The sequence below is a fragment of the Scyliorhinus canicula genome, chromosome 7 (genome assembly GCF_902713615.1).
Source record: "Scyliorhinus canicula chromosome 7, sScyCan1.1, whole genome shotgun sequence".
NCBI lineage: Eukaryota > Metazoa > Chordata > Chondrichthyes > Carcharhiniformes > Scyliorhinidae > Scyliorhinus > Scyliorhinus canicula.
In genome coordinates this window covers 202,802,954-202,827,095 of record NC_052152.1, presented here as the reverse complement: position 1 = coordinate 202,827,095, position 24,142 = coordinate 202,802,954, and the positions used below count along the sequence as shown (strand labels likewise).

The 24,142-nt window shown below is 46.9% G+C and overlaps 1 protein-coding gene across 1 annotated transcript in view; it reads right to left on the bottom strand.

The window, feature by feature from the left end:
• Nucleotides 1-17,628: 17,628 nt before the first annotated feature.
• The window catches only part of fam83c (family with sequence similarity 83 member C), a 32,204-nt gene continuing 25,690 nt past the window's right edge, over nucleotides 17,629-24,142 (bottom strand). The window contains exon 4 of the mRNA XM_038803725.1: nucleotides 17,629-19,394. Coding sequence (XP_038659653.1) covers nucleotides 18,578-19,394 — 817 coding nt within the window. The 3' untranslated portion in view covers nucleotides 17,629-18,577. The remainder of the gene's footprint in view (nucleotides 19,395-24,142) is intronic.

Below are 24,142 nucleotides of genomic sequence, written 5' to 3'. Positions count from 1 at the left end.
TCAAACTCTGGAACACTCTCCCTGTCCCTGCCTTGATTTCTACCTATTCGACACTCCTTAAAAACCTACCTCTTTGATCAGTGCTCCTCTGAAGCGCCTTGGTACATTACATTGAAGGCGCTGGGTAAATATAGGCTGTTCTTGTTGAAATGTTACACTGGGGTTTTGAAGCCAGAATCTGATGCAGCCTCTGTCTAATTCCATGAACCAATTTGGGGGCCTCACGGTAGCATGGTGGTTAGCATCAATGCTTCACAGCTCCAGGGTCCCAGGTTCGATTCCCGGCTGGGTCACTGTCTGTGTGGAGTCTGCACGTCCTCCCCGTGTGTGCGTGGGTTTCCTCCGGGTGCTCCGGTTTCCTCCCACAGTCCAAAGATGTGCGGGTAAGGTGGATTGGCCATGCTAAATTGTCCGTAGTGTAAGGTTAATGGGGGGATTGTTGGGATATGGGTTACGTGGGTTTAAGTAGGGTGATCATTGTTCGGCACAACATCGAGGGCCGAAGGGCCTGTTCTGTGCTGTACTGTTCTATGTTCTATGTTCTAATATTTGGGCAGGTTCTGCCTCATGGGCCATCTGATTTATAAAATGACATCGTTTGTGGACAATGGCAGCAGTGATCAGCTGCTTTGCCCCCCCCACCCGCCCGCCCCGCCCCATGACTGCCAGCTTTCATCATTATTTGAATGAGCAGGTGGGTAAAAAGGTAGAAGTTATGTCCAATGCCTCACTGGAACTGGGGGCCGGGACTTTGAGGGACCTGCCTTTGTGCAATCTTCATTCAATGTTGATGTTTGATCAGCTCCATAAAAATGATTTGTTTACAAACTTAACATAGCAGCTTCTCATGTTCTGTGGTTGAGTCACGGAACAGGCAGTGAAACAGGTTTCTCTGGTCTGAGTACAAGGAGCACGATGATGAACTATTATCCTAATAGAGACTGAGATAAGAACAGCTTAAAGGTCAACGGGGCAGGGCATTGTCTTTTTTTAAAGTGCGTTTATTAGGTTTTCACATCTTATATTTCACAACTCGTAAGTTACACATTACGAAACCTCGCAAAAATGAAAATAAAAAAGACAAACAGAAATCGGCACATGTATTGACAGAAATTGTCTTCCCTCCCACCCCACTTCAGTCGGTATACATCTATTGCAATCCCCAGTATGGCCAGAGCACGTATTTACAGGTATATAGAACAATAGAACACTACAGCACAGTACAGGTCCTTCGGCCCTCGATGTTGCGCCGACCTGTGAAACCACTCTAAAGCCCATCTACACTATTCCCTTATCGTCCATATGCCTATCCAATAACCATTTGAATGCCCTTAGTGCTGACGAGTCCACTACTGTTGCAGGTAGGGCATTCCACGCCCTGACTACTCTCTGAGTAAAGAATCTACCTCTGACATCTGTCCTATATCTATCTCCCTTCAATTTAAAGCTATATCCCCTCATGCTAGCCATCACCATCCGAGGAAAAAGGCTCTCACTGTCCACCCTATCTAATCCACTGACCATGTTGTATGCCTCAATTAAGTCACCTCTTAACCTTCTTCTCTCTAACGAAAACAGCCTCAAGTCCCTCAGCCTTTCCTCATAAGATCTTCCCTCCATGCCAGGCAACATCCTGGTAAATCTCCTCTGCACCCTTTCCAATTCTTCCACATCCTTCCTATAATGCGGCGACCAGAACTGCACGCAATACTTCAAATGCGGCCGCACCAGAGTTTTGTACAGCTGCAACATGACCTCATGGCTCTGAAACTCAATCCCTCTACCAATAAAAGCAAACACACCGTATGCCTTCTTAACAACCCTATCAACCTGGGTGGCAACTTTCAGGGATCTCTTTACATGGACACCGAGATCTCTCTGCTCATCCACACTACCAAGAATCTTACCATTAGCCCAGTACTCTGTATTCCTGATACTCCTTCCAAAATGAATCACCTCACAGTTTTCTGCATTAAACTCCATTTCCCACCTCTCAGCCCAGCTCTGCAGTTTATCTATGTCCCTCTATAACCTGCAACATCCTTCTGCACTGTCCACAACTCCACCGACATTAGTGTCATCTGCAAATTTACTCACCCATCCTTCTGCGCCCTCCTCCAGGTCATTTATAAAAATAACAAACAGCAATGGTCACAAAACAGATCCTTGTGGCACACCACTAGTAACTGGACTCCAGACTGAACATTTCCCATCAACCACCACCCTCTGTCTTCTTACAGCGAGCCAATTTCTGATCCAAACTGCTAAATCACCCTGAATTCCATGCCTCCGTATTTTTTGACACGCGTCAGTCTCGCGGCAGATACGGAGGAATTCATCAGGCGAATGAGGCTCCGGGAATTCTTCCACAGACCCCAAGAGGCCGACAGCGAACCCAGGGACACGACCAATGAACCGGAACAGCAGACCGCGAGATCTGCAGTGCAGCAACCGAAAAGGAAAGAGTCAAATTGGACCCCTCCGGAAGGCCGCTGCCCTAGACTCGACATGTATGCTCAAGCCGTCAGAAGTCGTGTCAATGCCAGATTCATCACTCGCAATCACAAGGCAGCCTCAAACGTCACCCAAGCACAACGCAACGCCATCCGCACTCTCAAGACCAACCGCAACATCGTCATCAAACCAGCAGACAAAGGAGGGGCCACCGTCATACTGAACAGAACAGACTACTGCAAAGAAGTATACCGACAACTCGACAACCAGGAACACTACAGGCAGTTACCCGCAGATCCAACCAAGGAACACATCCGCCAACTCAGCAGACTGATCAAGACCTTAGATCCAGACCTTCAGAACACCCTACGTGCTCTCATCCCACGTAATCCCCGCATTGGAGATCTCTACTGCCTCCCGAAAATACACAAGGCCAACACACCAGGCCGTCCTATCGTTTCAGGCAATGGGACCCTGTGTGAGAACCTCTCTGGCCACATCGAGGGCATCTTAAAACCCATCGTACAAGGTACACCCAGCTTCTGTCGCGACACGACGGACTTCCTACAGAAACTCAGCACCCATGGACCAGTTGAACCAGGAACATTCCTCGTCACAATGGATGTCTCGGCACTCTACACCAGCATCCCCCATGACGACGGCATTGCTGCAACAGCCTCAGTCCTCAACACCGACAACTGCCAATCTCCAGACGCAATTCTGCAACTCATCCGTTTCATTCTAGACCACAACGTCTTCACCTTCGACAACAAATTCTTCATCCAGACGCACGGAACAGCCATGGGGACCAAATTTGCACCTCAATATGCCAACATCTTCATGCACAAGTTTGAACAGGACTTCCTCACCACACAGGACTTTCAACCGATGCTATACACCAGATACATCGATGACATTTTTTTCCTTTGGACCCACGGCGAGACATCACTGAAACGACTACACGATGACATCAATAAGTTCCATCCCACCATCAAACTCACCATGGACTATTCTCCAAATTCAGTTCCATTCTTGGACACACTCGTCTCCATCAAGGACGGTCACCTCAGCACCTCGCTTTACCGCAAGCCCACAGATAATCTCACGATGCTCCACTTCTCCAGCTTTCACCCGAAACACATTAAAGAAGCCATCCCCTATGGACAAGCCCTCCGTATACACAGGATCTGCTCAGACAAGGAGGAGCGCAACAGACACCTACAGATGCTGAAAGATGCCCTCGTACGAACGGGATATGGCGCTCGACTCATTGATCGACAGTTCCACCGCGCCACAGCAAAAAACCGCACCGACCTCCTCAGAAGACAAACACGGGACACCACTGACAGAGTACCCTTCGTCGTCCAGTACTTTCCTGGGGCGGAGAAACTACGACATCTTCTTCGCAGCCTCCAACACATCATCAGCGAGGATGGACATCTTGCCAAGGTCATCCCCACACCCCCACTACTGGCCTTCAAACAACCGCGCAACCTCAAACAAACCATTGTTTGCAGCAAATTACCCAGCCTTCAGAACAGCAACCACAACACCACAAAACCCTGCCAGGGTAATCTCTGCAAGACATGCCAGATCATCGACATGGACACCACCATTACACGTGGAAACACCACCCACCAGGTACGCGGCGCATACTCGTGCGACTCGACCAATGTAGTCTACCTCATACGCTGCAGGAAAGGATGTCCCGAAGCGTGGTACATTGGCGAGACCATGCAGACACTGCGACAACGAATAAACGGGCATCGTGCGACTATCAACAGGCAGGACTGTTCCCTTCCAGTTGGGGCACACTTCAGCAGTCAAGGACATTCAGCCTCTGATCTCCGGGTCAGCATTCTACAAGGAGGCCTTCAGGAGACGCGACAACGCAAAATTGCTGAGCAAAAACTTATAGCTAAGTTCCGCACGCATGAATGCGGACTCAACCGGGATCTGGGATTCATGTCGCATTACATTCGGCCCCCACCAACAAGCCTGGACTTGCAGAGGCCTACCGACTGAACTGGCTTGGGACAATTCACACCTCTTTAACCTGGAGTTACCTCTCTCTCTGCATCTTTGATGATTTGATTGCCTGCAGGTGCTCGCATTCCGGGGCATCTCTGACTGTGTCTATATAAACATTTCTGGAACAAGCCTTTCCATTCACCTGAAGAAGGAGCCGTGCTCCGAAAGCTCGTGTTTGAAACAAACCTGTTGGACTTTAACCTGGTGTTGTAAGACTTCTTACTGTGCTCACCCCAGTCCAACGCCGGCATCTCCACATCATCCGTATTTTTTGCAATAGCCTACCGTGGGGAACCTTATCAAACGCTTTACTGAAATCCATATACACAACATCAACTGCTTTACCCTCATCCACCTGTTTGGTCACCTTCTCAAAGAACTCAATAAGGTTTGTGAGGCATGACCTACCCTTCACAAAAATGTGTTGACTATCCCTAATCAAATTATTCCTTTCTAGATTATTATAAATCCTATCTCTTATAATCCTTTCCAAGACTTTGCCCGCAACAGAAGTAAGGGTGAATGGTCTATAGTTACCGGGGTTGTCTCTACTTCCCTTCGTGAACAAGGGGACAACATTTGCTATCCTCCAGTCTTCTGGCACTATTCCTGTAGACAATGATGACATAAAGATCAAAGCCAAAGGATCTCCAATCTCCTCCCTAGCTTCCCAGAGAATCTAAGGAAAAATCCCATCCGGCCCAGGGGACTTATCTATTTTCACACTTTCCAGAATTGCTAACACTTCACTTCTATCTAGTCTAGTAGCCTGTATCTCAGTATTCTCCTCGACAACATTGTCTTTTTCCTTTTTTCCTTTGTGAATACTGATGAAAAATATTAATTTAGTTCCTCTCCTATCTCCTCAGACTCCACACACAACTTCCCACTACTGTCCTTGACTGGCCCTACTCTTACTCTAGTCATTCTTTTATTCCTGACATACCTATAGGTGTCTATTTACAGTTTGGTTTGGACCTTAGTTTGCCCTCCGACTTGTCCCCTGCGGCTTTGTCCCTTGTCCCGCTCATTTCCTTTGCATACCTTCACCCCCTCCTTCCTCTCCTTTTCCTATTTGTCACGTGGCTCAATTGTGTCTGCCCCCCACATTCCCCCACCCTTTCTCTACTGGAAGCTGACTCCGAACAGTTCTTGAAACAAGTTGGTGAAGGGCTTCCCCGACCTGTGGCAACCCTCTTCTGATCCACCGATGGCAAATTTTGTTTTCTCCAGCCTGGGAAATTCCGCCAGGTCGGACAGCCGATCAGCAGCCTTGGGTGGTGCTGCCGATCGCCAGCCGAGCAGGATTCTCCGTCGGGCGATCAGAGAGGCAAAGGCTGGGGCATCGGCCCACCTCCCCATAAAGAGCTCTGACTGATCGCAGGCCTCCAAATTTGGGAATGGCTCCATCCTCCCTCCCATAACCCTGGACATTGCCTCAAAGGTCATCCAGAACCCGACAAGTCTGGGGCAGGCCCAGAACATGTGGGTGTGGTTGGCAGGGCCTCCATGGCACCGTTCACATTGGTCCGCCACCTTCGTGAAGAACCCACTCATTCGGATTCAGGTCAGTCACACCCTGTGAACCACCTTTAGCTGTGTTCGGCTCAGCCCTGTGCATATGGAGGAGTCACCCTGTGCAATGCTTCAATCCAGAGTCCTCTCCCTGTCTCAATGTCTATTGGTTCCTTGTCTCATCCAGGGGGGAACATATCTCCTACATCAGTCACCCATACAGATCCGCACAGCTTCCCTTCCCTCAGTCACCCACATCCAGCAGTTCTACTTACGAGTGTTCTGGTATATGGGGACACGCCATTGTTTCCTTACGGAGGAGGTTTTTGACCTGAATGTATCTTAGGTTGCTTCCTCTTGGTAATTAGACCCTCTCCGTGAGTTCCCCTAGAGCCCCCTCTCATTGGTTCCCTCGTCCTGCCTCCGCCTTTTGAAGGTGGCGTCCATTATGGTGGGAGTGAACCTGTGGACGCCATAGTGGACACTTCGGTTGGGCTGCAGTGTTGCCTCATTTGGTACCACATCCAGAACGTGGCTACTACCACTGGGCTCCTCGCGTCGAGTGGGGGATGGGAGAGCGGCTGTGGCTCGGGCTCAGAGGGATGTTCCTCCATCTCCACCCACTCAGCTCCCAGTTCCTTCACTCATCCCCTTCCTCTCTCTGCGGTGGCCGTCCAGCGGCAGAGCTGTAGGTTTGGAAGGGCCAGGCCTCCCACATTTCTTTCCTTCGTCAGACCTTCTTTTGGATCCTCGGGCTTTCTGCCCCCCCCCCCCCCCCCCCCCCCCCACAAACCCACACAAACCCCATGATTAGTTTGTCGACCGTGTTGAAAAAGGCCTTGGGAATGTGGATCAGGAGGGGTCTAAACCGGAAGAGGAAACTGGGCAGTACTTTCATTTTGATCGTCTGTATTCTCCCCGTCAGGGAGAGTGGGGAGTGGGCCTCACCTCTGCAGATCCATTTTGACTTCCTCCACCAGACCCATCAGATTCCACTTGTGGATCGTGTCCAGTCGCTGGCTATTTGGATCCCAGGTAGCGGAATGTGGTCTGGGGCTGGTTGAACGTCAGCTCCCCCCCCAAAACTCTGTCCCTCCGTCCTTGTGGGTTCACAGGGAAGACCTCAGGGTAAGCTTGTAACCCGAGAAATCTCCAAATTCCTTTTGGAATATCATTATCCCTTCCATGCCGGTGTGGGGGTTCGAGGTGTGGAGGAGCAGGTCATCCCCATAGAGTGAAACTCTGAGCTCTCTGTCCCCCCTTTGGATATCTCTCCACTCCTTCGCCGTTCTGAGGGCAATTGTCAGTGGCTTGATTGCCAGAGCAAACCAGCAGTGGGGATAGTGGGCATCCCAGCCTCGCGCCTCTGTGCAGCTGGGAGTATCCAGAGCTGGTGGCGTTTGTCCGTATGCTCGCCATGGGAACGCTGTACAGTAGTTTCACCATGAAGTGAACCCCCGTGATCTGAACCCAAAATGTTCCAGTACCTCCATAAAGACCTTTTCTAGTGTGCCAATTAGCCTACTGCTACTGTTCCTAACCTGGGCTATTTCCCTCATGGCTGCCTGCTTTCCTAACTGGTGGGCCAGCAGGCGTCTGGCTTTATCTCCATGTTCGTAGAAGGTCCACTGCGTCTCCACTGGCGGAGCAGGTGCACTGCTTTCCCCATGGAGAGCTGGTCAAATCCATCTGTAGCTTTCCTCTCTCTGGCAGTACGGTCGGGGTCAAGGTGTACCGCCGATCCTCATCCAGTCCGGAGTTAACCAGCTGCTGCCTGGCCGCCCTCTCCTTCCTATATCTGCGCACCTTGTAGGCAGTAATTTCCCCTCTTATCACCGCCAACCCTGCCATTCTCCTCATTCATCCACTCCCCCATTCACTAACGCTGAACATCTAATCTTACTGTGCAGTAGTTCCTGTAACAAGAGGGCGTGTCTCGTCTTCTCCCTGATGCGGCAGTGTTGCCATGGAGATCGCCAATGGACACTGTGCTCTGCATTCCTGGAGAAGCTGGACTCGGAAGACCTGGCAAGAAATGCGGAGCATCGTTGGCCGTGGAACAATCCGAGGGGATCGACAATTCGCCGCTGATTGCTGCTTCGCCGAAGATCCGGGGTAGTCATGGAATCATAGAACCGCTACAGTGCCCTTGGAAAGAGCACCCTACTGAGGTCCAGTCCCACCCCACCTCACCCCAAACCAAACCCCACCCTATTCCTGGAACCCAACCCACACATCCCTGGAAAAATTTAGGCCAATCCACCGAACCGGCACATCTTTCGACTGTGGGAGGAAACGCATAGCACCCAGAGGAAATCCCCGCAGGCATGGGAAGAAGATGCAGATTCCACACAGTCATCTAAGGCCGGAATTTAACCCGGGTCCCTGGCGCTGTGAGGCAGCAGTGCTAACCCCTGTGTCACCATGCCGCCCCCATGTCAGGTTAGGTCAGGCAGGGCCAGTTAGTTTGGAGGGGCAGTTGGGATGGAGTGTGGCCTGGTCTGACTGTGGGAGGTGGGGGTGGGGGGGGCGGGGGGGGGGGGGGGGGGGGGGGGGGGGTGCTAGTTGGATGGTTGGGGGAGGGGGGGAGCGCGGTGTCAGTGTGACTATTTTAGGGTGGGTCAGTTCTGCAGTTACCAAAGAGTTAGACTCAAACTTCTCTTAGTAACTATTCAGGCAAGTCCACAGGACTGTCCAAACTCTGACTCGAACACAGACATTCTCCAAGGGACACCGGGAACTAATTGCTCTTTGTAAGTTCACATTTCCCGGGAATTCTCAGAGGTCAGCCGCTGAGACTTCCACGGGGTCCTGACGTACACAGAATCATAGAACTCCTACAGTGCAGAAAGTGCAAACTTCACACAGACAGCCAGCCGAGGCCGGAATCGAACCCGGATCCCTGGATCTGTGAGACAGCCTTGCTACCCACAGCGCCACCCTGCCACCCGCATCTCGGGTTATATGTTCAGACTCCAATAGTCAGGAGGTTGGATAATCTGGGCCAAATCAAATATAAACCTCTGTCCATGATAAAGCACAATTATGGTGAGTAATGCGGGCTTATAATGCAAACAGGTCGAACTCCAACATCTACAAGTTTAAAGTAACAATTGAAGGCTGAAGCATTGAGACAGGAAAGGGTGGGTCCTGCTTGTTGCCGTTCAAAAACTGATCTGTGCCTGAGGTCAACACTCCTTCTAAATCTTAAAAGCTACTTTGCTGAAGCAGATTTTGTGTCTGGGATTACTGTCCTTATTGGGGGGGGGGGGGAGTTAAAGGTAGAATTGGTGCAGATCTGCAGAATTGAGAAGTAAATAAGGAGAAAGTGCTTCCATTGACAGGAGGGTGAGTGTTGTGGTAAAAGATCGAAATCACTCAAGTGTGTCAGTTGCAGTAACAGAGGGTGAGATTTTCTGCTCACCACCTCTTGCAGTGTATTTTCCAGCATATCTTCTGGTGCTGCCGGTAACTATGGGACTTTGCGTGATCGGCACCCTCCACGGCTGGGGAAGGCGTCGCAGGGGGGGCTGCCCCGGCGGGACTGGAGTATCCCACTGGAAGGGTTGGAAAACTTTGGCCAGAGGCTTTTAATCAGAAGCATGGGATACACAACTTGCTTCTGCAAAAAGCTGTGTCATATAGTCATATCATCTAGTTACCACATTTCACTCTATCAGCAGAATTATGCAGGGTGCCTTTCTGTAACTGGGTGACAGCTCCTCTGCTTACCCACCCTGTCAAGGTTCCCTACACCATCATGCTGAGAAAGGACTCCAATAATTACTCCTCTAAAACTCCGAATGCTCAGAACCACATTTGCCGATTTCAACAGTATTAATGTGCAGTGTTGAATTATGTCAATGACCCCACTTCAGTCAGTAACAAGAGGAGACAGATAAGGTAATTGGCAAAAAGCAGGGGGATCCCGGGGGGGGGGGGGGGGGGGGGGGGGGGGTGTTGGTGATGAAACTTTTTTGAATTCAATGAATTCTGATGATCTGGAGTGCACTGTCTGTACGGATGGTGATAACAACTTTTGAAAGAGAATTGAATAAATACTTGAACAGGCAAAGTTATGACTGTTGAGGGTTTACTGGAAATAATTGGAACTGATCTGATTTTACTATAAAGATCTTTCTCTTTAGGTCAGAATTTATTCCAGGAACTTTCTAAAAGAGTCGAATAGTTTTAATCCCCAAAGTTGAAGGACGTGGAACCACTCAAGAACATGGACAATCAGAAGCCAGTCCCAAAAGGCTTGATATTCATTTTTTGGTAAAATTAAGAATAAAAAACTAAAATCCATTATCTTGAACACCAGGCAGAAAGGTTTCATTGCAGCATCACCTATTGCAATGGTCATTGATTTGTTCCAAAATTATTTTAGAGATGCCAGGTGTAAGATCTCCTTATTTCTCCTCGGAATAAGGTACTTGGTCCGGTTGAAGAGATGTCCAAAACACTCTATTTTTCAAGAATTCACTTAATACATTTGCACAAAATTAAATCGAAACTCAGATCAAAATAATACATAAACTTTTGAGACTACAGCAAAACATCTTCTAAGTTTTGAGATAAGGAAGAGTAAATTAAAAGACTTCAAAATAGAAGTAGTTTCAACATGTTTCAAAATAAAAGTGATTTCAATAGATGTTTCAAGAATCTCAGAAGTCTAAAATTCTTCTAAAAAACAGTCATACAGATCATATTCTTAAGGAAAGTCTTATCTATGGTTTAGTCCCTTATTTACTTTCATTGGTTCTAATTGTCAGTTGAGGCCCCCCCCCCCCCCCCCCCACCAAACGATTTGTTCAGGAAAGTATCAATCACCTAACAGGTGATTTGTTAATTGGACATTATCACTTACTCCAAATTAATTATTATTTCCCTTACACAGCACCATTCCCATGCATTCTATCCCACGTTCAAACTCCTTGTATCATGTCTCGCCTTAGCTATACCACTGTTCCTAAAAATAGGAAACAACTGGTCATAGAATTGTAGAATTCCTACAGTGCAGAAGGAGGCCATTCAGCCCATCGTGTCCGCACCAACTCTTCGAAAGAACACTCTACCCAAGTCCACTTACCAATCCACTCCGCCCTATCCTCGTAACACCATAACCTAACCTGCACATCTCTGGACACTAAGGGCAATTGATCATGGCCAATCCATCTAAGCCGTACAGCTGTGGGAGGAAACCGGAGCACCTGGGCGAAATCCATGCAGACACAGAGAGGACGTATAAACTCCACAGAGACAGTGATCCAAGGCCGGAATTGAACCCGGGTCCCTGGCGCAGTGAGGCAGCAGCGCTATGCTGGTCATTGCGGTTGTTAACCGTCTAGGGCAAAACCAGATATTGAGGTGCCTGACCAGGATAGAGGTGAAGAAAAAGCTCTTAAGCTGATTGATAATATGCATTTAAATAGTTTACAATTATTGAAGGAGGTGTGCATCAAGAGTTAATGTTTATGCTAATTAGACTGATGATGTCAGCATGACATAGACCAAAGGACTCCAAATGAGCAGGTGACAGACCAGATTGTGTAAAGAGTGTTTCTTACCATAGAATCCTCACAGTGCAGGAGACCATTCAGCCCATCAAGTCTTCATCGAACCTGTGAAAGAGCACCCTACCTAGGCCCACTCGCCCACCCTAGCCCCATAACCCAGTAAACTCACCTAACCATTAGACACTAAGGGGCGCATGGCCAATTAAACTGTACATCTTTGGAACTTGAAAAACTTAATACAGCGTCACCCATTGTGTAAGAGGAACCTCGTACAGCCCAAAATCAACACGAAGCACAGAGCAACGATTCACACCAGTGTGTACTGTTGCAGTTCTGCGGGTGACATAGACAGGGCTGGCATTTACTATGAGAGATAACCATGTCACATTTAAAGGGTACAGAAATTTAACACAAGTAATTCAGAAGCTTGGGTTATTAAAACTTCAACATAATAGGTTCAGAATTTGATAACAGTTTCTAAAAAAAAATAATCTGGAAAACGTATAGCCATGAGGCAGTCAGATTCCCATAAAAATCTTACTAGTTCCCGAATGTCCTTCTTGGAAGGAAGCCTATAATCATTACTCACATGTCTTGGCCTGGGCCGATATATGTCTCCAGTTTAAATCCACTGTGATTGATTCAAATTGCCTTCTAGAGCCGTGCAGTTTATCAGATTGTTTGAGCAACTAAGAGTGGCCAATGGTCAGTGAGCTGTAACTCGACTGTAGACCGAGGGATCACGTAGGCGGGAGCACAGGCAGAGCATAAGTGTCGTACATAGCTGTTGAGCTCAGGAATAAACTGCCTTTCATGGAAATCCTTGTTGCCAATGATTTAGGAACCCACAACTTTCGACAGTGCTGTCAGGAGTGGGATACGAACCCATGTCTTCACAGGCGACAGCGAATATCTTGGTTTCCTGCCGTAAATCTCTACTCCGTTTCTCTGCTTGTTTAACATATTAATGGCTGCTTGTAATGTTATTTATTTTTCTGGCAGCAGCTGTTTGCGGACGAAATAATTATATATTCCACAAACTACTCGATCCCTGATTAGGTCTTCAGTGAGAGTTCCAAATGCACATTACTTTGCCAATATTTTTGGGGTGGCTATATTATCTGGGGTCTACTTTTTCCTCCTCGGTCTGGAAAGCAAATGACTTGAGATTCCTGATGGCCTTGGAGCGCGAGGTTTAATAGGGAAAAAGTCTGTACGTTTGTGACTTGTCAGAGAGTGCAGCACCGCAGTAAATACGTCAATACTTTTCCCAACTATCCACAATACTTTCATCCAAGGTGATTGGGTCGATGCACTGGACGAACGCACAGATGAAATGTCCCTTGTTGCTGACAGTGAGGACACTGGCCACAGAAAGACAACAACAGCACCAACATATCAGAATGCCTGAGCAGATCAAACACAAGATTCCAGGACGTTATTACTTAGCCTGGAACTGACTTTCAAATCGATGTATTTCTTTAGAACAGGAGAGGTGGGCATGGTGGGGGGGGGGGGGGGGAAGAGGAGACCCAATGGACCATGCACGGGGTATTACAGCTTCTTAAAAATGAATTTATGTGATGTCAGTGTCGCTGGCTAGACCAGCATTTTTTGCCCATCCCTAGTTGCCCTCGAGGTGGTATTGAGCTGCCTTCTTGTACTGCCGCAGTCCTTGAGATGTATGAGATGTACGTGAACCCACAGTACTGTTAAAGAGGGAATACCAGGATTTTGACCCAGCGACAATGAAGGAGTGACGATATATTTCCAAATCAAGATGGTGAGTGGCTTGGAGGGGACGTCCAGGTAGCATTGTTCCCAGGTTTCTCCTGCTCTTGTCTTTCTAGATGGCAGTGGTCGCAGTTTAGGAAGGTGCTGCCTAAGGAACCGTTTTGATGGCATTGTTGAATCAATAACTAATGTGCTGTGTTAAATAGCTTGCAAATTGAATACAGAAAATAAATCGAATGTGAACAAGACATTTCTTAACAAGTGACATTTATTGGAATTGAAAACAGAACATTTTATGTTTACACATCGACAGGATAATTTGCACTAATTAATTGTGTTTAACTGAATTTCCGATTACAGGCACACATTTGAAAAAAACAACTAAAGTTACATCAGTTTCCACAATTTTCCAGGAGAAAAAAAATCTACTGGACACCCTCTCTCAGATACATCCTAATTCTTGTGCCCGTATGTATTTGAACCAATGCTACCATAAACAACTTTGTTTTCGGAATATGATGCAGTAGAGGAGGCCATTTGGCCCCAGTTTGCCTGTACAATAGAACATAGAAAAATACAGCACAGAACAGGCCCTTCGGCCCACGATGTTATGCCGAACTTATGTCCTAGATTAAGAACAAATTAATCTACATCCCATCATTGTACCATAATCCATGTACCTATCCAATAGCCGCTTGAAGGTCCCTAATGTTTACGACTCAACTACTTCCACAGGCAGTGCATTCCATGCCCCCACTACTCTCTGGGTAAAGAACCTACCTCTGACATCTCCCCTATATCTTCCACAATTCACCTTAAATTTATGTCCCCTTGTAATGGTTTGTTCTACCTGGGGAAATAGTCTCTGACTGTCTATCTATTCCCCTGATCATCTTATAAACCTCTATCAAGTCGCCCCTCATCCTTCTCCGTTCTAATGAGAAAAGGCCTAGCACCCTCAACCTTTCCTCATAAGACCTACTCTCCATTCCAGGCAACATCCTGGTAAATCTCCTTTGCACCTTTTCCAAAGCTTCCACATCCTTCCTAAAATGAGGCGACCAGAACTGCACACAGTACTCCAAATGTGGCCTGACCAAGGTTTTGTACAGCTGCATCATCACCTCACAGCTCTTAAATACAATCCCTCTGCTAATGAACGCTAGCACACCATAGGCCTTCTTCACAGCTCTATCCACTGAGTTGCAACTTTCAAAGATCTATGAACATAGGCCCCAAGATCTCTCTGCTCCTCCACATTGCCAAGAACCCTACCGTTAACCCTGTATTCCGCATTCATATTTGTCCTTCCAAAATGGACAACTTCATACTTTTCAGGGTTAAACACCATCTGCCACTTCTCAGTCAGCTCTGCATCCTATCTACGTCTCTTTGAAGCCGACAACAGCCCTCCTCACTATCCACAACTCCACCAATCTTCGTACCGTCTGCAAATTTACTGACCCACCCTTCAACTCCCTCATCTAAGTCATTAATGAAAATCACAAACAGCAGAGGACCCACAACTGATCCCTGTGGTACGCCACTGATAACTGGGCTCCAAGCTGAACATTTGCCATCCACCACCACTCTCTGACTTCTATCGGTTAGCCAGTTCGTTATCCAACTGGCCAAATTTCCCACTATCCCATGCCTCCTTACTTTCTGCATAAGCCTACCATGGGGAACCTTATCAAATGCCTTACTAAAATCCATGTACACTACATCCACTGCTTTACCTTCATCCGTGTGCTTGGTCACCTCCTCAAAGAATTCAATAAGACTTGTAAGGCAAGACCTACCCCTCACAAATCCGTGCTGACTATCCCTAATCAAGCAGTGTCTTTCCAGATGCTCAGAAATCCTATCCCTCAGTACCCTTTCCATTACTTTTCCTACCACCGAAGTAAGACTTACTGGCCTGTAATTCCCAGGGTTATCCCTATTCCCTTTTTTCAAAAGGGGCATGACATTCGCCACTCTCCAATCCTCTGGTACCACCCCTGTTGACAGTGTGGATGAAAAGATCATTGCCAACGGCTCTGCAATTTCATTTCTTGCTTCCCATAGAATCCTTGGATATATCCCGTCAGGCCCGGGGGACTTATCTATCCTCAAGTTTTTCAAAATGCCCGACACATCTTTCTTCCTAACAAGTATCTCCTCAAGCTTATCAGTCTGTTTCACACTGTCCTCTCCAACAATATGACCCCTCTCATTCGTAAATACTGAAGAAAAGTACTCGTTCAAGACCTCTCCTATCTCTTCAGACTCAATACACAATCTCCCGCTACTGTCCTTGATCGGACCTACCCTCGCTCTAGTCATTCCCATATTTCTCACATATGTGTAAAAGGCCTTGGGGTTTTCCTTGATTCTACCCGCCAAAGATTTTCATGCCCTCTCTTAGCTCTCCTAATCCCTTTCTTCAGTTCCCTCCTGGCTATCTAGTATCCCTCCAATGCCCTGTCTGAGCCTTTTTTCTTCAGCCTTACATAAGTATCCTTCTTCCTCTTAACAAGACATTCAACCTCTCTTGTCAACCATGGTTCCCTCACTCGACCATCTCTTCCCTGCCTAACAGGGACATACATATCAAGGTTACGTAGTATATGTTCCATGAACAAGTTCCACATTTCACTTGTGTCCTTGCCTGACAGCCTATGTTCTCAACTTATGCAATTCAGTTCTTGTCTGACAGCATTGTATTTACCCTTCCCCGAATTGTAAACCTTACCCTATTGCACGCACCTATCCCTCTCCATTACTAAAGTGAAAGTCACAGAATTGTGACTATCTCAAAAATGCTCCCCTACTAAAAAATCTATCACCTGCCCTGGTTCATTACCAAGTACCAAATCCATATGGCCTCCCCTCCTGTCGGACAATCTACATACTGTGTTAGAAAAGCTTCCTGGACACACTGCACAAACACCACCCCATCCAAACTATTTGATCTAAAAAGTTTTCACTCAATATTTCGGAAGTTGAAGTCACCCATGACTACTACCCTGTGACTACCACCTTTCCAAAATCTGTTTCCCAATCTGTTCCTCCACTTCTCTGCTGCTATTGGGGGGCCTATAGAAAACTCCCAACAAGGTGACTGCTCCTTTCCTATTTCTGACTTCAACCCATATTACCTCAGTAGGCAGATCCCCCTCGAACTGCCTTTCTGCAGCTGTTATACTATCTCTAATTAACAATGCAATCCCCCCATCTCTTTTACCATCCTCCCTAATCTTATTGAAACATCTATAACCAGGAACCTCCAACAACCATTTCTGCCCCTCTTCTATCCAAGTTTCCATGATGGCCACCACATCGTAGTCCCAAGTACCGACCCATGCCTTAAATTCACCCACCTTATTCCTGATGCTTCTTGCGTTGAAGTATACACACTTCAACACATCTCCTTGCCTGCAAGTACTCTCCTTTGTCAGTGTTACCTTCCCCACTGTCTCACTACACACTTTGACGTCCTGAGCATCGTGTACCTTAATTGCTGGACTACAAGTCCGGTTCCCATTCCCCTGCCAAATTAGTTTAAACCCTCCCGAAGAGTACTAGAAAACCTCCCCCCCAGGATATTGGTGCCCCTCTGATTCGGATGCAACCCATCCTGCTTGTACAGGTCCCACCTTCCCCAGAATGCGCTCCAATTATCCAAATACCTGAAGCCCTCCCTCCTACACCATTCCTGCAGCCACGTGTTCAACTGTACTCTCTCCCTATTCCTAGCCTCGCTATCACGTGGCGCCGGCAACAAAGCAGAGATTACATATCTGTCTGTCCTGGCTTTTAACTTCCAGCCTAACTTCCTAAACCCGTTTATTACATCCACACCCCTTTTCCTACCTACGTCGTTGGTACCAATGTGCACCACAAATTCTAGCTGCTCACCCTCCCCCTTAAGGATCCTGAAGACACGATCCGAGACATCCCTGGCCCTGGAACCCGGGAGGCTACATACATTCTGGGAGTCTCGCTCGCGACCACAGAATCTCCTATCTATTCCCCTAACCATTGAGTCGCCTATTACTATTGCTTTTCTATTCTCTCCTCTTCCCTTCTGAGCCCCAGAGCCAGACTCAGTGCCAGAGACCCGGCAGCTAGGGCCTTCCCCCGGTAGGTCATCCCCCCCAACAGCATCCAAAACGGTATACTTGTTTTGAAGGGGAACGACCACGAGGGATCCCTGCACTGTCTGCTGGTTCGTTTTCTTTCCCCTGACTGTAACCCAGCTACTGTTGTCCTGTACCTTGGGTGTGGCTACCTCCCTGTAACTCTTCTCTATTACCCCCTCTGCCTCCCGGATGATCCAAAGTTCATCCAGCTCCAGCTCCAGTTCCCTAGCACGGTCTCTGAGGAGCTGGAGTTGGGAGCATTTCCCGCAGGTATAGTCAGCGGGGACACTGGTGGTATCTCTCACCACCCACATCCTACAGGAGGAGCATGCAACTGCCCTAGCCTCCATCCCCTCTTACCTTACACAATAAAGCTGCACTGTGGAGCAACTGAGCCCTTGGTTTAATGTCTCAACTGAAAGACAGCACCTCTGGCAGTGCAACACCCCCTCAGTGCTGTATAGGGAAGTCTCTGCAATGTGTCTATCTGATCTGAGGGGAGGCTGCTACCAACTGATCCATGCCTGACACAAAACAAGCCTGAGTAACATGTCTGCCCAACATTTCCTCTGCTGGAGAGACAGGAATCAAATGGCAAATTAATGAAAGTCATCACTGGTCTTCTGAAGGGCACCCCTGCGATTGGATAGTCTGTGAACAGGTTTTACAGAAGTGCTTTTCAACATACCCACTTGATTCATCTGAGCCTCGCTTTCCACCTTCCCTCCCTCGCCCTCAGACCTCCTAACTGGGTGACGATACCACTTGAAAGGGTCAACAGTGTCACTTCCCATCATTTTCATTGTCACATGTGGCTGTGAATCAGGTCGACCTTGTGAACCATCCATATTGTACATCTTGAACAATACTGTCAACCACAAAGCCTATCCTTCCTCAGCTCCAAATAACAATCGTGTAGGAAACTAGCTCTTCAATGAATGAAGCAGCTTTGGTAACTTGACTGTCAGCAAGGTGATCAAGGGATGATTGCGCAGGAAACAGTCTGATCGGATCACTGCCAGAGGAATCCATGCTTAAGAACCTTCCTTCAGTTCCAAAGACGAGTCACTTTTAACTCAAAATGTTAACTCCGTTTCTCTCACCACAGATGCCCACAGACCTGCTGAGGTTTTTCAGCATTTCCTGTTTTTATTTTAGATTTCCAGCATCTGGGGTATTTTAGCTTTAATTCCGTGCTTAAGGATCGTGTTTCCTTAATTGAAACCGGCTGTAAACATTTTTGGCCTTCATTTTATCATTATATTTCATCATCATTTCTAATTTGCTGTGGCCAAGGGTCATTCGATTTGCTGACCTTGTAATCCCCCCCGAAGGTTGCGCTAAATCTTTGGTGGGGTCATCCGTCTCTTCGGGAGCTTCTGCCCGATTGATCCTTTGTGAATTGGCAGCCCACGGCCGCGGTGATATTGGAGGGGTTGGCTGTCTCGCGCCAGACAAGTCAGCCTTTGGCATTTTAGTCGGTGTGGATGGGACTATGGGGTTTCTTTGCTGGGTAGCTGCCCCTTGATTTTGAAAACGAGAACTGACTGGAGAATGCACATTGCCAGGGTTTGCATCACAAAAGCCTAATCCACTGGGCCGAGGCAATAGATCATGGTTACGATTATTGCTTGATTTGTCGTTCTCTTTGATTGTGCAATCAATGTTAGAAGAGCTATTGGATGCACAAGGGCTGATTTGCTCGCCATCCCATAATTTTTTAATAGTTGGAGCAGCTAACTGTATGACACTGCGAGGACTACTCCCTGATTGGCTGCTGGATGGGTTAGAATGGATCCGTTCCAGCAGCCTCTCCTTCACATTCTGGCGTTCCGGAAGTATCTGGAGATTGGACGTGTAATAAGAAAGATCCTTGTCCACTGAGCCGGAGAAACGCTCTAAAGGCTTCGACACTGCGTAAAGACATCGAAACTCATCATCGAACGTCTGCACTACCTCTCCAGTCGAAACTGTGACGAAATTCAGGTGCACCTGTCCTGACAGCCAGGTAAAGCTAGAAAGAAACAGAACATACGGTCAATTTTATTTCAGCTTCTAATGGGGCCTTTCTGGAATAAACAATACCTGTAGCTGAGAGATCAAGTGGATAATGCACAGTGAGTGCTTTACCAACACTGCACAGAACTGCCCATCTCCAACATGCGAGAACTGGCCAAGAATGATTCTTCCATCTTTCTCTACACCCATCTCTATTTAGCATCCTCTTGCAGTGGTATTAAGGTCACCTGCATCTTACCACTACATTGTGCCGCATCACAACACTGCTAGAGGTTAATCCAATCCGATACTTGTAGCTTCTGTCACATTAATACCACTTGGATTATCAGATACATTTTTAGATTGAATGTCCCATTTAGGTGGGGGATGAGATAGGTTAAACAAATTCAGTCATGTTCGAAAACTGAATGGGTAGGCCAGAGACCTGAGCAACAATTGACATGCTGCAGAATAATAATAATCTTTATTAGTGTCACAAGTAGGCTTACATTAACACTGCGGTGAAGTTACTGTGAGAATCCCCTAGTCGCCACATTCCGGCGCCTGTTCGGGTACACAGAGGGAGAATTCAGAATGTCCAAATTACCTAACAGCACGTCTTTCAGGACTTGTGGGAGGAAACCGGGGCACCTGGAGGAAACTCACGCAGACACGGGGAGAACGTGCAGACTCCGCACAGTGACCCAAGCCGGGAATCGAATCTGGGACACTGGCGCTGTGAAGCAGCAGTGCTAACCACTGTGCTACCATGCCACCCACTGAGATATGATTAAATTCAAGATATTTTGGACAGTGAGTTATTGAAGTAGAGATCATGCCAACATTTAAGAACAGCTTAGGTTGATGGCTAAAGGAAAGGAGATTTGGGCCAAAGTCATTGGACTGTCCATGTAGAGGATACACACCAACACGGACTGGTTGTGGAAACAGCCTGTTTATGTTGTACTTCTTACATAATTCTACCCAGCAGGTCCAAATGACTCATTGATCCAGCACATAATCACATTGCTGTTTGTTGTAGCTTCCCCAGAGCCTGTATCGAAACTGGGTGTCTAATACCCACAGGCTTTAATTAGTCACCTATCATAGTATGTATATATAATGAACCGCACGTTGTGAACATGGCTCAACATCTTCATTTGTGTAGAAGGTTTTGATGTGTATTATATGGATTTTTAAATGAAACTTGAAGTTTAGCGAAAGCAGGCTGCTACAGTATTAAACTGAGCTGCAATTTTAACAGTGGACTCCTTTATTTTTTTCCATTTGTGTCTATAAAGTGGATGATGTTGACATGGCCATAATTTACTGTCCATCTTAGCTGCCCGAGAAAGTGCGGCAATTATTCTGACAACATTAGATGACCATAAGAATATGAAATGAAATTAAATGAAAATCGCTTATTGTCACGAGTAGGCTTCAAATGAAGTTACTGTGAAAAGCCCCTAGTCGCCACATTCCGGCGCCTGTTCGGGGAGGCTGGTATGGGAATTGAACCGTGCTGCTGGCCAGCCTCGGCCTGCTTTAAAAGCCAGCGATTTAGCCCAGTGTGCTAAACCATCCCCATTGTATATTGTAGGCTATGTGGGGTTGGAAGGGCATCAGCGAATTTGTTGGAAGACAATCTGGTAGCTTTTATAATCTTTTTGTTCTGCTGCCGGACTTCAAATCACCAACTTTATAGAATTCCCGTCCATATTGTGGGAATTAACCTCTTATCGTCTATATTAGTGGTCCAGGATTATAATCCAACCATATAATTCTGGAACGGCTCATGTCTGACATTCTTGTTTTCGACAATAGGAAAAATCTTTCCCCAACCTCCTCCCCATTTTGAAACGAATACCAATGTTTGACAGGTTGAAGGTTACAAAGGGAGTCAGCACCCTTGCTCCGGGCTGAAGTTGCAGCTGCTGTGAATTCAGCCTGCTGCCGCTGACTCAATTCATCTGTTTCAGCGATGCTGCGTGAAGGATAAATATTGACCAGAACACAAGGCGAATTTCCCTGATCTTTCACACAGAGCTTTCACACCGACCTCTGTTTAAACATATCACCCAAACGACAGCACCTGAAACAATGCAGCACTCACTCAGTGTGGGGACCGACAGTGCCAACTTGGGGTATGCCCTCAAATCCCTTGAGTGGGACTGGAACTCAGAACCTTCTGACTCAGGTGTGAGTGTTGCCCACTGAGGCATGGCTGAAACCATCAAACCCCTTGGTTTATGACCGCAGATTATTCTTGATGCCAGTGTATGGCCGTTAAGTACCAAACACCCTATGCCTCAGGTCCTTTGGTGACACCCGTCCATGTTTACTGCGGGAGGCCCCATGGAAGGTCCAGCTTTCACAACAAGAACCCGTGCACAAGGAAATCACAGAATCATAGAATCCCTGCAGTGCAGAAGGAGGCTCTTCGGCCCATTGAGCCTGTGCTGACCCTACCTAAGCCCAATCCACCGTCCTATCCCTGTAACCCCACCTAACCTTTAGACACTAAGAGGCAATTTAGAATGGCCATCCCACCTAACCCGCACATCTTTGGACTGTGGGAAGAAACTGGAGCACGCGGAGGAAACTTATGCGGACACGGGGAGAACGTGCAGACTCCGCACAGGCAGTGACCCAAGGTCGAACCTGGGTCCCTGGCGCTGTGAGACAGCAGTGCTAACCACTGTGTCACCGTGTCGCCTCGCAGAGACATCTGTGACAGAGAAAGGGATATACCAGCCGCCGGATACGAGGCTGTAAACCTTGGCAGAATTCCTTGTAGCAAGTGAGTAATAATTAGTGTGAGATTCTCAAGCCAATGGGGTCCACAGATTGAACCCCCAAGATGATCAGATTACAGTACTTGTTAACCTGTCAGTAATTCATTTCTGTTAGAATCGCCCAGTTAAAAAAATAAATCATGGTATTGATTTTCCTTCAGGTGATAGCAGAATTGCAAAAGTTCAGACTGGGGGTCCCTGGGCAGGTGTCAGCGTTTGCAGAAGTCCTTGTGGATATATTGTCATGAAACCATGCTTTATATTTAAAAAACTACTACGTGATTTACTGGCTAGAAACCACAAATTCAATTTTTTTTAAAGACTAAAGCCACGTTCCAACGGCTTTAAACCCACAGTCAAAGATGGCTAAATATTTGCATCACTGTACCTTCTAAATTCCCAAACCTTTGAAATTGAGACAGCCTGTTTGCAAAGCCTCACTGGGAACAATGGTCTTGAAGGTGTATGAATGGGGGCAATTTTCTACTCCATCAGCAAAGAGTCCAGTCAGTCATTTTGATATTCAAATGTGCGGAGACAAACCATTAGGCATAATCACTTGGACAAGGGGCTCTGGCTATGAAAGGAATGCACCCAGATCCATTCTAATCATTTAAGTCAGGCAAACAGAATTCACTAACCATGACCATATTTGGGTCACTGGGAAGCTGGTAGAGAGTCATGTGGCACTACCCCCTTTGTGTGGCTGTTTTCTCTGCAGGCCATGTTTAATAAATTGAGATGCTAAGGAAGCAAGGTGGGTAGGTACCCTCTCTCTTGCTTTCTCTCTATCCAACTTGCAAGTTTTGAATCCAGTCTACTGATTTTGACCATTTACATCTTTCAACCCCTCACACAGAATGACCAGTAAATTCAATCCGAAGCTAGCCGAATCACCAACCTTCAATAGCCAAACCCCTTTAACTTCACTAGATCTATCCTTCAACTCTGTAATCAATCTATGTGTGTGTGTGTGTAAATTGGAGAATTTTATTATCTTTCTCAGCCTGGTTTAAGTACTATAAATACAATTCTTTCTCTTTAAAAACAAAACGCAAGGAAACCTCTCCATTTGCGACTTTTACAGCCACTGTACGCAAAAATTCAAACACTTATTGAGTTGGCAAGCACATCCTTTTTAACAAAAAGTACTGTTGCAGTCAAACAAGGAGTGGGAAAAGAGGGAAGTCATCTGACCCCCCTCCGCAACTGGTAATAACAATGCCAACATTTTGAAGATGTCACAGTACGTTAAATTTATATGGATTTCCTCAGTCTAGACAGAAAGCCCAGTGCTTGGTTTTTTTTTATGGCCTTGTCAACTTACGAGCCTGGAAGTTAGGAGTAGGCCACTCGGCCTTTTGAGCCTGTTCCACCATGGTTAATTAGCTTTGGCTTCAACGCTACTGGAGAACCCCTCCCCCTATCTTTGCATCATCAGCAATCATACATACAGTCCCTTTAACCAAGTAATTGTTATAGATTGCAAATAATTGAGACTCCAACACCGATCCATGTGGCATTCCATTAGTTGCAGCTCGCCAAACGGAAAATGACCCATTTCCCCCTACTCTCTGCTAATATCATGCTAATATGTTACCCCTACACCATGAGCCATTATTTTGAATTGTAATCTTTCCTGGAGCACCTTATTAAATACCTTCTGAATTCCATGTACACCACATTTACAGGGTCTCCTTTATCCACATTACTTGCTCAAAGATGCCAATAAATTAGTCAAAGACGATTCCTCTTTCATGACTCTGCCTGACTACATTAAGATTTTCTAAGTGGCCTTAATAATAGATCCCATGAATTTCCCTGTTTCAGATGTTAAGGTAACTTGCATCTAGGGTAGAAATTGATTGCTCGCCATCCTGACTGACTCTTGGAAGTCAGGGCTATGCAGTAGGTGGAACCTCCATCAGCCCAGGAGGGATTTCCCGCCTGTCAGAGCTGTTGGCCAATC